The sequence below is a fragment of the Pezoporus occidentalis genome, unplaced genomic scaffold (genome assembly GCF_034315485.1).
Source record: "Pezoporus occidentalis ecotype Australia unplaced genomic scaffold, CSIRO_AGI_Poc_V1 ctg340, whole genome shotgun sequence".
In the NCBI taxonomy this organism is placed as follows: Eukaryota; Metazoa; Chordata; class Aves; order Psittaciformes; family Psittacidae; genus Pezoporus; species Pezoporus occidentalis.
Window position 1 is genome coordinate 93855 of NW_026915377.1, and position 12500 is coordinate 106354.

Consider the following 12500-nt stretch of genomic DNA (forward strand, 5'->3'; position numbering starts at 1 on the left):
TCAGGGAGCTCAGAAGGCATTTGGGTCAGCTCCACATGTGCATGTGGTGGCCTCTGCCGCTGGTGAGGAGCTGCTTGCCGCAAGCAGAAGCAGAGGGATGCTCTCCTGAGTCAGAGCTGCACCAGCAAAGGACCCTGTGGAGACATCACCTGCTTAGATTTCCCTGCTGAACTTCTCACTGGCTTGGGGAACCAGCAAAGGATGGGAGACAGGGCAGACCACTGGGGCCAGCTGGGCAGGCGGACAGGCTCACTCCAGCCACTTACGGTCTGGGGCTGTTTTCTCCCAGTGAAACTTTTTGAGCAGTTCAATCTCCGTTTGAAAAGAATTTCCCAACCAGCTCCCTTTCCACCAAAGCCCCCTCTACCAGCTCATGTGCTGCTCAAGTCAAATCACTTCTGACTGTGCTGCTGCTCGGTTATTTTTGACGTTGCTCTTCCGCTGCCTTCTGCAAACCTCACCATAGGTTTATTTTTTTTTTACATTTCCGTCCAGCTTGTCAATGTGGAGTGTGAATAATTTTGGCCTAAAAAAAAGAGCCATTTGCAAAGCCACATGAAAACAATTGCACAGGCAGATGCAATCCCATTTAAAGTCACCTTTTGTGCTTTAGCTCGTAGTTTTTAGACTAGTTTCATGGGCAGCTTCACCTGGCACTGTGGCAGGGCATGCTTCCAGCATGCAGTGCAGTGCTGGCTGTGCAAACCCCCTGCTCCATGACACACAGGAGCTCCAGCCCCTGTGCCATCGAGCAGTGCTGGCTACTGCAAGCCGGCATGCAAACCCTGCGAACCTGGCCTTTGCTTTACTTCCCGGGGCCTCACATCCCTGTCAGCCGTTAGAGCTGCCCGGGGCGGGGGGAAGTCTAGTGTTGCAGAGCATGGAGTGGGTAAGAGGCTCCAGAACGCCTCTTGGGCAACGTGTTTCCGAAAGATCACGTTTAGGGCTCACAGTCCATTGGCACCCATGTCCCCACCTCCTTTGCCCCTATACTGGGCGGCACCCTGAATCCTGCAGACCCCTCCGTAAGCTCTCTCTGTGGTTAGGAATGTCTCACTCCTGTGCAGGTCCCACCACCAGGATGGCGCGAGGGGCAATGGTGGAGCCCCGTGGCCATCCCAGCCCCCACGCAGCTGGGAGGGGGTGGATTTGGTTCCTGTCGCCCTGCGCAAACAGCCCTTTTTGCTCTTTGTGTTTTGCACAAACATGTTTGTCGCCCTCAGCAGCAAGGCCCAGGAGAGCACAATCGGCTGCTCTGCAACGGCTTCCGGTGCTCGGCAGCAGCCACCCCTCGCCCCTCGCTGGGCTGGCTGCGGTCAGGCTGCGGGGTGGTGCTGGGTGGGACCATGCACCGTTATCTCCTCAGCAGCTACGGCTCTTCCTGTGGTTGGGGCCACGTGGGCAGGATGGGGTTAAAAGCAGCCCCACGACGGACAGGGGCCCATTGCTCTCTGGCCGCCGCCACCATCACTCCATGCAGCACCTCACCACACCGGCACCGGGCATGTGCCACCAGCACCCAGCGTGGGCCACCGGCATCTGGCATACACCACCGGCACCCAGCATGCACCACCAGCACCTGGCATGTGCCACCAGCACCCAGCGTGGGCCACCTGTGCCCTGACCTGGTAATGGGGGGACCCATCCAAGGTGCCCACATGGCTCTCAAGGAGCAGCACGGGGCCTCCTGGGGTTTGGTGGCCATGGCCCCGATTCCACTGTGGGGGGGGGCAGCGGGTGCTGGGGGCCGACGACAGGTAAGGGGGTGCCCCATCCCAGGAGGGGGGTGCCGGGGGGAGGAGGCACCACACTGGCGGGTGGGTGGAGGCAGGAAGCACCCGAAGCAGAAGTGACACCCAGGGGGTTTTCAGTGGCAGTGGGGACAAGACTGGGTGACATGGAGGCTGGCGGTGCAGACAAGGTGAGGCTGGCGGGGTGAGGGTCCATGTGGCTTTGGGTGCAGGGACCCCCGATTGACCCCCAGCGCATGGCCTGAAGGGCAGTGGGAGCATGGAAAGTGTCTCCATGTGACTGGCAGATGGGGCAAGGTGGAGTCCCATGGGGAGCCGCCAGCCACGGAGCTCCTGTGGCTTCAGGGGCAGGGGGGTGAGGCAAAGTGTTCTTGGGATAAGGAGGCAGGGATGACACCTAGTCCCCCATGGGGGCATTTCAAGGGTGATGGCAATGGGGTTTTCTGTAGGATGCCCACCATGGAGACAAGGCAAAAGAGTCCTCTGTGACCAGGGTGTCAGTTAAGTTAGGTCCCATCATGGGGACATGGCAAGGGGAGTCTTTGTGATGCAGGTGGGATTAGAGGGACAGTGGTGGAGTTTGAGATGGGATCTCACTTTTGGGATCCAGATGAGGGGGTCCTCATGGGATCCTCTGCGGTTTGAAAGGCAACAATGGAGTTCAGGGTGGGATTCCGGCATGGGAACAAAGCAAAGGGGTCCTCTATGAAAGGGTATGGGGTGAAGCCTCACATGGGGGCATAGCAAACACGACCTCCGTACCCTGGATGAGGTCTGAAAGGGTCCCCACCAGCAGGGACAAGGCAATTGGGTTCTCTATGATCAGAATGGGGTCTGAGGTGGAGTCACCTGCTTGGGGACAAGTCAAAGTGGTCTCCTATGACCCGAATGGAGTATTATTAGGTGGATTCCTCTCTTTGGAGGTAAGTGCAAACTTACTCCTATGACTAGAATGGGGTCTGAGGGGGGGTCCTTCCTTTTGGGACAAGTCAAAGCTGTCCCCTGTGACCAGGATGGGGTATTAGGTGGGTTCTCTGCGTTGGGGACAAGGTGAGGAATTCCCTTGTGCCCAGGATAGGGCTTGAGGTGGGACAACGAGGTATAAAGTACAGTGTTGCCCATGGGGACAAGGTGAGGATGTCCCCTGTGCCCAGGATGGGGTTTTAGTGGAGACAAGGGAGCACAAAGAAGTATCTCCCCTGTGGGGACGAGGACGGTGCCCATGCCTGGCATAGCTCCCCAAGGCAGGAGGTGATGCTGCAGAGGCTCCGTGTCCCCTGTGATTTGCATCCCTGGCCGTGCTGACACTGAGGGGGGCCCGCGTGGGACACAGGGGGTGTGGGACGTGGCCCCGCGCGGGCGGAAGTGAGCACATCGCTGGAGGAGAGCGACTGCCGGACACGGACTGAGAGACAGTGCAGTCACCCATAAAGTAGAAAGCACTACTAAACAGCACTGCAGGGTGTAGTGTTTCCTACTTTATGGATGAGTGTACTGTGGGCTACGGAGAAGAGAGCACTGCCGCGACCCACGGGCCCATCGCAGGCTGTCCAAGAGAGGAGGATGGGCTGTGCCACATGGGAAGAGGGGCCCTATGGCCTGGTGCCCCACGTGCGCGGTGGAGGGGCCTGTTGGGTTGGAGCAAGCACCGTTCTGGGAGGCCAGGTAGGCAGCAAAGCCTCCAACTCCCAGTTTCCCCCTACCCCCACCTTCATTTTCTGTGTGGCAAAGCCCTGGGAAGAGATGGGTGGTGATGGCCACGTGCAACGCGGAGAGGGATGGGAGGTGGACAGGGGCTCCTGAGTGGCTTTGTGCTGCCAAATGACTGCTGGGTGCAGCAGGGTGGGCAGCTGCTGAATAAAACTCTTTCGGTGTTGACTTGTGGACCTTCTACTCTGCTCCTGGGAAATCAAACCCAGGGAAGACACGTGCAGTGCCTGGGGCCGTGGTCCACTGGGCTGTCTGGCAGCAACACACACACGGAGCGTGCACACTGCTGCAGACCATGCTCAGAGCCCTGGGAAACCCTTGGTGAGATCATGGGTGCGGGTGGAAACAGCTCAAGAGGAGCCGGCAAATCTCAGCCCATCCACAGGGGTCTCTCACCTTCAGCCCCCCCAGGGCGCGCTGGCACAGCTGCGTGTCCTGCGGCAGCCCCAGCCATGGTCTCCACATGGAGTGAGGAGTCCCTCCCGTGGCCCGTGTCTGCCCCCAGCTCCACACCCAGGGCTCCTCCTTCCTGGGGGGATTGTGTCTGAAACCAGCCCAGCTTCCAGGGACACAGGAGGAGGGTCCCTGTCCCCAGACATCAGCTCCCAAACACGGTCACTCCCCATCTCCTCCCGTGGGAGAGGGCAGCTAAAATTAGTAGGAAAAAATAATAAAAGCACACTTTTTTTTTTTTTTTCCCTCCCTCTTGTAAGCCCAAAGCTTGATGGAAAGTTTCCCCATTTTGTAGAGCACCGTGTGCTGGTCTTGCCTGTGGGTGGCTTCATTGAGTTCGTGGTATTTTTCTTTCCCTTTGACCCCTCCTCAGGCTGGCAGAAAGGACTGGAGGGTGTTTTGCTTCTCTTTGCTGTCCCAGCTTTCCCCCATTCCCTGGCAGTGTGACTGTTCAAAGGGGATGGGGAGGGAAAAGACCATCAAACCAAAACTGTCGCCATGGTCACAAGGAGGCAAACTTCTACACAGTAAAAATGAAAATAGCTAACACCCCCTGTCCGTCCGTCCATCCGTCCCCCCACCAAGCCCCAGCAGCCTGTGAGAGGGCCCTGAGCAGCTCCTGCTTTGCTGCCAAGGAAAAGCAAGTCCAAGGTTTTCACATGCGGAAGTTTTGAAAGTTCACTTCCTAATAATGAATATTCAGGTGTTGGGAAGGACAAACACAGAGTGGTTTTGATCAAGGACTATACTGCGGTTACGGATGTTACAGCCACTGGAAGCTCACTGCCAAGAGAGATGTTTCTTGCTGAGAGCAGAAACACGCTTGAAACATGTTTCTTGCTGAGAGCAGAACAGAAACTGCTACTTTCTTCCTTTTCTTTAACAGAAAAGAAACAAGCCACAACCCCATTTTTCAGTGCCCTCCCTCTGGACTTAACGCTTTTTGTCAGGTTCCCACAGGGAAACGTGTCCTCTGCCTACTGGGGGGAGCCCCTGGTCTCTGAAGGACCTCGGCTTACTTGTCCTTGCCCCTGTTTGATGGGGCAGAAGTGAGTGGGCTGGGCTGTCCCAGGTCGCTGCTGCTTTGCATGCCCAGAAATGCCCTGAGCAGGGCAGCGACTGGGACTGGGATCCTTCTGAGTGCTGAGGAAGATGTGGATGCCTGTCCCAGTGCTACAGGCAGGGCTACAGGCACCCAGTCAGGTTCTGCCGGCATGAGGGGTGTGAACCAGACTCTCCTGCCCCAGCCCCAGAGTATGCAGTGGTGTTTTCACGCCGTGCTGTGCCGGGCCACTGTGGCTGAGGCTGCACCATCACCCTGGCAGGGCCAGCCCACCACATCCCCTTTTCTGCCAGGCTATTTTTAACCAGGGCTCGGTCCCTGCACTGCTCCACAGCACGATCCCACCAGCAGCCACTGCTGCTGGGGGTGGCAGGACCAGGGGGAAGAGGAGTGCGGGCACGTGGCCTTGAGCCACACCAGGACGTGTCAGATCAAGCCCCTGACCATGAGGTGGTTGCATGGAGGTGGGGAGCAGGCACCCACTTGTGTTGCTGGAGGTTTCTGTGGTCGCCAGCATGAGCTCACTCATGCACAGTGGCCGGAGGGGTGTCTGGCTGGGGCCACCCCCAGGGATCTGCTGGAAAGGAAGTGGAAACGTGTTGGCACCCACCAGTTACCCCAATCAGGGGGTGCTCATGAGGCCTGATACAAGTCACCCCCCAAACACCCATGAGCAGGACCCCCAGGGCTGGCATGGCCCTGGGGTGCTGGTCCTCACCCCTCCTGCCCCAGCTGAGACCACAGTGGAGCTCTCACAAGCCCCCTCAGTCCCTAGCAATGCCACCCCCAGAGCCGGGGGGAGCTCAGCAGGACCCAGCAGGCACTAATTGCTCTTAATTTCCCTGAGCAGCCTCACCTTCTGGACCTGCTGCTTGAGGCCAGAGGCGTTTTTTAAGCTCAGGACTGGGCCTTCTGTCCTTGGCTGAGCTTTGATGTAGGTAAACCTCTGTTTGGTCTTGTCTCCTAGGTGGCCTCTGAATTGATATTGTAAGCTTGTCTCCAGCCATATCTTCGGGATGGACCCCAGATCCACATTGCACATAGCTTGTCTCTGGCCTCCCACCCCAAAAGGATCCCATATATATGCTGTAGCCTTGTCCATAGTCCTGGCTCTATCTCCTCTTGCTTCTGGCTGGGGTCCCTGGTCCTGATTCATCTTATGTTTTCTGGGGCTATGTTCTGATTTAAACCCAGCTGGCAACCAAAGTACCAGCGACTAAATGCAGCTGCTTGTTAATTCCCCCTACTCTCCAGTGGGATGCGGAGGAGAGCTAGAAAAAAGATAAAACCCATGGGTTGAGATAAGAACAATTTAATGATGGAAATCAAAGTAAAACATAATAGTGATAGAAAATAAAGAGAGAGAGAAAGGGATAATAAAACCCTGCCCCCCTGAGAAGAAACAAGTGATGCACAATGCAGTCACTCACCACTGATGGCCAGCCCAACCTGAGCAGCTTCTGGTCCCTCCCAGGTAAGTCCCCTCAGTTCATATACCAAGCATGATGTGCTGTGGGATGGAATACCCCTTTGGCTAGTTTGGGTCAGGTGTCTTTTCACTGCTTCCTAACGGCTTCCCATGCCCCTCAGCCCCAGCAGAGCATGAGAAAAAGTCTTTGATCAGGGCAAGTGCTACTGAGCAACAACTAAACCATGGGCGTGTTATCAGCACTGTTCTCAGACTGAAACCCAAACACAGCGCTGCACCAGCTGCTGGGAAGACAGTTAACTCTATTCCAGATGGAACCACGCCAGGCTGCCAAGGGACCCTGTTATCAGTGTCCTGCTCAAAAGCCATGGGATGGCTCCGTGGTTTGTGAGGACCCTGTGGTGCTGGGATCACACTTAGCTTCTCATTTGTTGCCCAATGTACAGCAGCCCAATCATTGCTGCTCCCCAGCTGAAAAGGGCAGGAGGATCTGGGGACCACGCACTGCACCCCTGTCCCTGCACCACCATACACAGGCCTGGCTTCCTGGGGGCCTTTGGAGAGCAGTGGGTGCTGCTGGAGGGCTCTGCTGCTATCCTTTTTCATACTCCCAGACTTGAGCTGTTGATCTTGAGCTCTCCGAAATTACCCATGTTTCACTGATGGCTTTATATCATCACATCTTTTCCCTGAGCCTGTAGGTTCCCAAGTCCTGGGAGAGCCTCAAGGGTCTTTCTAGGAAGTGCTTTGGCCCATTTCCTCTACATGGAACAGCCCCACAGAAGATCCCCGGGTGACTTGGAGGACTGGGGGTGCCTGCAGCACCCATTCCCATAATTCTCATAAAGACTTTGTTGACTTGAAACTCAGGGAGCTCCTGATTCACTGAGTCTTTGTTTATAGCCCAGATGAATTTCTCTTTTCTCCTTTCTAAGGATGCTGTGCAGCCTTGACTTATGCAGCTGGCTAAATAGCTGTCAAGGAGTTAAGCATCTCCAGTTTCCCAAGCTCAGGGCCCCAGGGGACATCCCCTCCCTAGGGCTGATGGACATTCCTTACCTAACTGGGGCCTTCAGTGGTGGGAGATCCAAAATTGTGCCTGGCTTTGCTCAGGTGGCTCCTCTTTCTCCAGGGCAGCAGATCTTGGGAATGCCATGGAACCACATAGGTCTGGCACTGGCGAGGAGCAGAAGCAGAAAGCTACCTGGGGGCTGTGGTGGCAGCATGTCCTAGGTGAGATGAGCAGAGACAGTGAGCAGCACGTGGCAGTGGAAGTGCCAAAGCAGACGTGTTGGAGCAGGGTTTCCAAGGAGGCCGCGCTGTGAGCAGCGCGCACACTGCTTGCAACCGTGCGATCTTATCAGCAGCGCATTTCCCTTCCTACTGCTGGCTCTCGCCTCCTGCTAATTAAACCCACTTGTTCTGTCTTGTCAGCGAGTGAGCAGCACCTGGGCCTGGTTCCACACTGTGCAGCACCCGGAGATCCTGCCTGGTGTCTCCTGGGGGGGATGGCAGGACAGTCATGGGCAGGGACTGGGGGGAACCCAGCAGCAGGAGGTGGTGGGACTTATCCTGAGCTGGTTCTGGAGGGGAAGAGGAAGCTGGTGTTTTGAAGGTACACAGGTACCATAAAACACAGGTAGGTGGGATCAGTTTTCTGGAATATTCCCTTTGGTTTGTTGGCTGCATTCACTGCTCATCACCAGCTTGGGGTTTCCCCCCAGCTCTTAAAAATGGATGGCTCAGAGAGGTGGGATTTGGGTGGGGTGGCAGACTCCTGCATGCTGTGAGATGGGAAACAGACCCGGTGATACCCCTCTCAGCACAGGATTCCATCTAAGTGGGTCACCTACACCTTTTGCAGCAGCCGTGAGAAATAACTGTCTCAGTGGTGATTTGCCTGTGCTGTCTCTAACACACAACACATAGCCAGTGGCATCCATTTCAAGAGCTGACACATCTGCACAGTACACATCTGGATATGCTGACGATGCTCTTGGAGGTGCTCACAAAGTGGTGTCTGATGGGGGCATGGAAGGTGCCCTGCACAGCACCCCCGTAGAGCAGGAGGCCCAGAGCAGGCTCTCCTGGTGCAGGAGCCATGAACACAAAGGGAGCAACACGCTGTGAAATGCCAAATGCACCCCCAGCGGTGGGGAGGCACCGGCAGTGGGGCTGGAGGTTGCTGTCACATCTAGGACGTGGGGGAGGCAGAAAATGCCCCTCTGCCAGCAGTGGTGTGAGGTGTGTGCCCCTTGTGGTTTTGGGATCATCAAACCTTGCTTGGGTTAAGCTTTGAACAGGGCTGGGGACCAGGGGCAGGTGGATGTCCCCTAGGGTGGCCTGGTGGCTTTTGCTTGAGCATTGCTGAACACCGTGGCCTGATGAATGAGGTGATCTTCATCAAAGACACAATGAGGCAGGGGGAGAGCGCACATGACTGCTTGCTCTGTGCACCACTTGGAGGTGGCAGTGCCCTGTTTTCCTATAGCCTTATGCTGTCAGCTCTTGTCTCTCTGGATCATACCGACTCCTTGTTCCCCTCTGCCTCTTGTCCACCACAGCCGCTGCAGGCCGAGCCCTGCCTGTGGGCTCAGCAGCACGTTGTTTCTAGCATGCTGTGTTGTGGGAGGCTGAGTTTTGGGTCCCTCGGAGGGAAAGTGTGGGAGCTGAGCATCCTTGGGGCAGAGACGAACAGCCCCGGGGCAGAGCCGAGCATCCCGGAACAGAGCCGATTACACCCAGGCAGAGCCAAGCATCCCCTGGGGCAGAGGAGAGCATCACCTGGGGCAGAGGCAAGCATCACCTGGGGCAAAGCCGAACATCCTCAGGCAGAGCCGAGCACCCGTGGGGCCGGTCCTGTCCCGAGGCTTCCCCTGCCCTGGGGTGCGGGACACCGAGGACCCCGGGGTGCTCCCCACCTCCCCCCGCCGCAGCCAGCGGGCAGCGGGCCCCGTTCCCGCACCGTTGCCATGGAAACCGGCAGAGCTGCCGCTATTGGAGGCCGGGGGCGCGGTGATGTCTCCCCCCCCCCCCGCCCGGTACCGGGCCCAGTTTAATATTGATGAGTCGGCGGCGTCTGCGCCGGGGGCTGCCCGAGGCTACGGTGAGGGGCCGGCAGCTCCCCCGGCCCCTCCGCTACGTCATCCCGGTCCGGCGGGAGGCGGGAATGGGGCCGGGGGCGGCGGGGGGCTGAGGGCAGCGGGCAGCAGCCTTTGTACGGTGTACGGGGCGGGGGGGGGGCTGCGATCCGAGCCGGTGGAACCAGCGGGGATGGAGCCTCCCCCGGCGCAGGGATGCTGCTGCTGCTGCTGCCGCCGCCGCTGCCGCCGCCTCCGTCCTCGCAGGGAGGGAGTGCGGCCCGGGCTGCTCCCGCCGCCGCTGCTTTGATGCCTTCGCGTTTTTCGTGCCGGCTCCCGCAGCCACGGGGAGCTCCCGCCGCGACTGAGTGAGCCCAGAGCCCTGTCCCTGCCATGCAGGACCCGGAGCTCGGGGAGCCCAGCGCTGACCCTGCCCCGGGCGATGCCGTCCCCGCCGGCCCGGACCCGGGCACGAGTGAAAGCGTGAGGGGGGACAGCGACAGGGCGAGCTGCCGGCTGTCCCCGGAGCCGGAGGGGCCCGCAGAACCCCGGCCCCAGGAGGAGTCCCCAGAGACCCTCCGCAGCCCCCCGCCGGACCCGCAGCGAGTTCGTTCCCCACCGGAGCTCGTTAGGCCGCTGAGGGCGATGGACGGGCTCGGAGGTGACCGGACAGACAGACACCCCCAGGTAAGGTGGCTCCGGGGGGCTGCTGGCAGGCGGGGTGCGGGTGGGAGCGTTTGAGGGTGAGAGGCGTCGAGGCATCGGGGGGATGTAACCTCGGTACGAGATGGGCATGGGAACGGCTGGGGCTGAGCCACCCCCAGCACCTTCCCCGTGGGGAGCTGCCAGAGCTTCTGCCACGAGAGGAAAGGGGCTGCCGCCTCTGCTGCCCTTCCGCGGGGGTCTCCAGCTGCCTCCACCCGGCTGGAGCTGGAGTTGGTCCAGGTCTCGCCGGAGCTCTGACAGGGCAGAGCCCACCTGCTACAGACAGCCCTTGCACCAGCACCGAGCCCTCCCTGCGGTGTCTCCTCACTTCGGCAGCATCAATGGCTCTGCAAGGACGATTCACTGCCACCCCCTTCCAGAGCATCCCATACTCGCTCAGGGTAGCCCAGGAGGGCTTGAGGCATCTCCACTGCGGGGGGACCTGTCCATGCAGACAGCACCGGGGTACCTCGAGGCAATGCAATGCTTGGCCCCTTGCAGCACCTCTCTTAAAACAGCACAAAAGGCTCTTTCAGGGTTTCACCTCTTTGACCCAAGCCACAAAAGTTCATCAGCTCGCCCTGCTTAGGACAGCCTGCCCTCCTTTCCCACGGGTAAAATCAGCCATCTTCCTGGGATCCCCTGGAGCAGCTCCTTTTAAGGGACAGCTCTTGGCTTGTTATTGAGCATGGGGGAGAAGAGCTGAGCAGAGCTGATCCGGCTTTCAGAGGAAGTTTGTGAGCCAAGCCTGTGGTGTGCTGCTGAGCCTGGCTGGAGGGCAAGCTGGACCTTCCCACAGGAGAAACAGCACTGCTGGAAACCCACCCAGTGAAAATGGTTCCACTCCAGCACAGTTTCTCATAGGGCTTTTTTGAGGGGCTGCTCATCGTGATGCTCAGGGAAAGGCTCCACAGAACCACACAGTCCTCAGTCTGCCCCTGACCACAGCCTCTGGCCATTCCAGAAACACCCCAGTCAAAAAATGGGGCAGCAGAATGGGAAGGATTTCTTGTCCCAACCCTCTTTTCTCTCCATCCTGAGAGTCAAATCAGTTGTGTCAAACACTGTCTTCTTTCTGTTCCTGAGAGCCAGCTGACAGGGGATGGGTAGGACTGTGCCTTGTTGGGGAAGCCTACGTGGGAAGGCTGGGAATGGCTGGGAACAGGTGGCTGGTTCAAAGGGGTGTCTGTGGGTGCTGCTGTGGGGTGGGGGCCATGCAACAGCTCTATCTGATCTCAGATGGGTGGTGGTGGAGTGTGTGAGGATCGCACTTGGTTTCCACGTTGGTGACTGCTGAGCACCTGCCATCCACTTTGCCTTGTTCCTTAGACTGCTTTGTGTGTTTCCCCATGATCCTGGAGGGTCCTGGCTTGATGGGTGACTAATATTTCCCTTCCCACTCCCATGGGGTTTTGGCAGCAGCATGGGGAGATTATCACAGTACCAGTCCACCAGGGTAGCACCAAGGTAGTACTTGATGGTACTGATGGTGTATCAAGAGCAGCAATGCTGTCAGAGCGATGGTGCTGTGGTACCTGGTGGTATTCTGATGTATTGTGGTAGTGACACAGTAGTACCGTGATATTACGGTGGTAGTGCTGGTGGTACCATGGCAGTGCCATCCTTAGGACTGATGTTGATCCCCAGAAAGGGTAACTTGTCTTTTCCTGGAAAAGAAAAAGAAATTCCCAGCATCGTCTCCTGAAATCAAGTGGCTTTAGTGATGTGAAAGGCCCAGGAGGGACCACAGTGCTGCTGGCCCCAGCAGGACAAGTGTTGCTGAGCTGTGGAAGCCACATCCTTGAAGCCACATCCTCAAACCCACTTCATGGGAAGCAAGGTGCTGTGTCACAGCTGGGGACAAGGGGATGTTGACACAGCTGCCTTCCAAAAACACATCTCTTCCTGGCCAGCCTGGAACACGCAGGCACTGGGTGTCCTGCTGCTGGAGCTGGGATTCCTTTAGGACATTTGTCCTTGGGATGTCAGAGGTACCTTATGCAAACAGGACAGCTGTCTCCAGGGTGTAATCTCCTAGCTCAGGGAAGAGCCTCCTGAGGGCTCGTTGCTGACAGAATTGATTAAAGATGTTGATTTTATGATGAAGCTCTTGCTGCGTGTCCCAGCCTATGCCACTATCACTCTGCCATTCCCTCAGGGACAGTCCATAGGCAGAAATTCAGACTATCCATAGGTCAGGTTAATCTCTGCTTTCTTGCTCAGGTCCCTCCTGAGTGCACAGGGTTGAGAGCTGTTGTCCCTCTCCCATTTGGAACTGGCAAGGGGAACTCTGGAGTCTGAGAGATGGG

The 12500-nt window shown here is 57.7% G+C and overlaps 1 protein-coding gene and 1 long non-coding RNA gene across 14 annotated transcripts in view; both read left to right on the forward strand.

Annotated features, from left to right (window-relative positions):
• Positions 1 to 1261: 1261 nt before the first annotated feature.
• LOC134169286 (uncharacterized) lies at positions 1262 to 3629 on the forward strand. The gene is made up of 2 exons (XR_009966852.1): positions 1262 to 2674; positions 3085 to 3629. It is a non-coding gene; the product is annotated as an uncharacterized LOC134169286 (long non-coding RNA).
• A 5806-nt stretch (positions 3630 to 9435) lies between these two features.
• Positions 9436 to 12500, forward strand: part of TSPOAP1 (TSPO associated protein 1) — a 66223-nt gene continuing 63158 nt past the window's right edge. For 8 of the 13 annotated variants that reach the window (XM_062629702.1, XM_062629703.1, XM_062629709.1 and 5 more), the window contains exon 1: positions 9440 to 10173. In XM_062629702.1, the coding sequence (XP_062485686.1) occupies positions 9880 to 10173 (294 nt within the window). In that variant the 5' untranslated portion in view covers positions 9440 to 9879. Of the gene's footprint in view, positions 10174 to 12500 lie in introns of all 13 variants that reach the window. The other 5 variants (XM_062629708.1, XM_062629711.1, XR_009966853.1 and 2 more) reach the window with 4 other exon arrangements.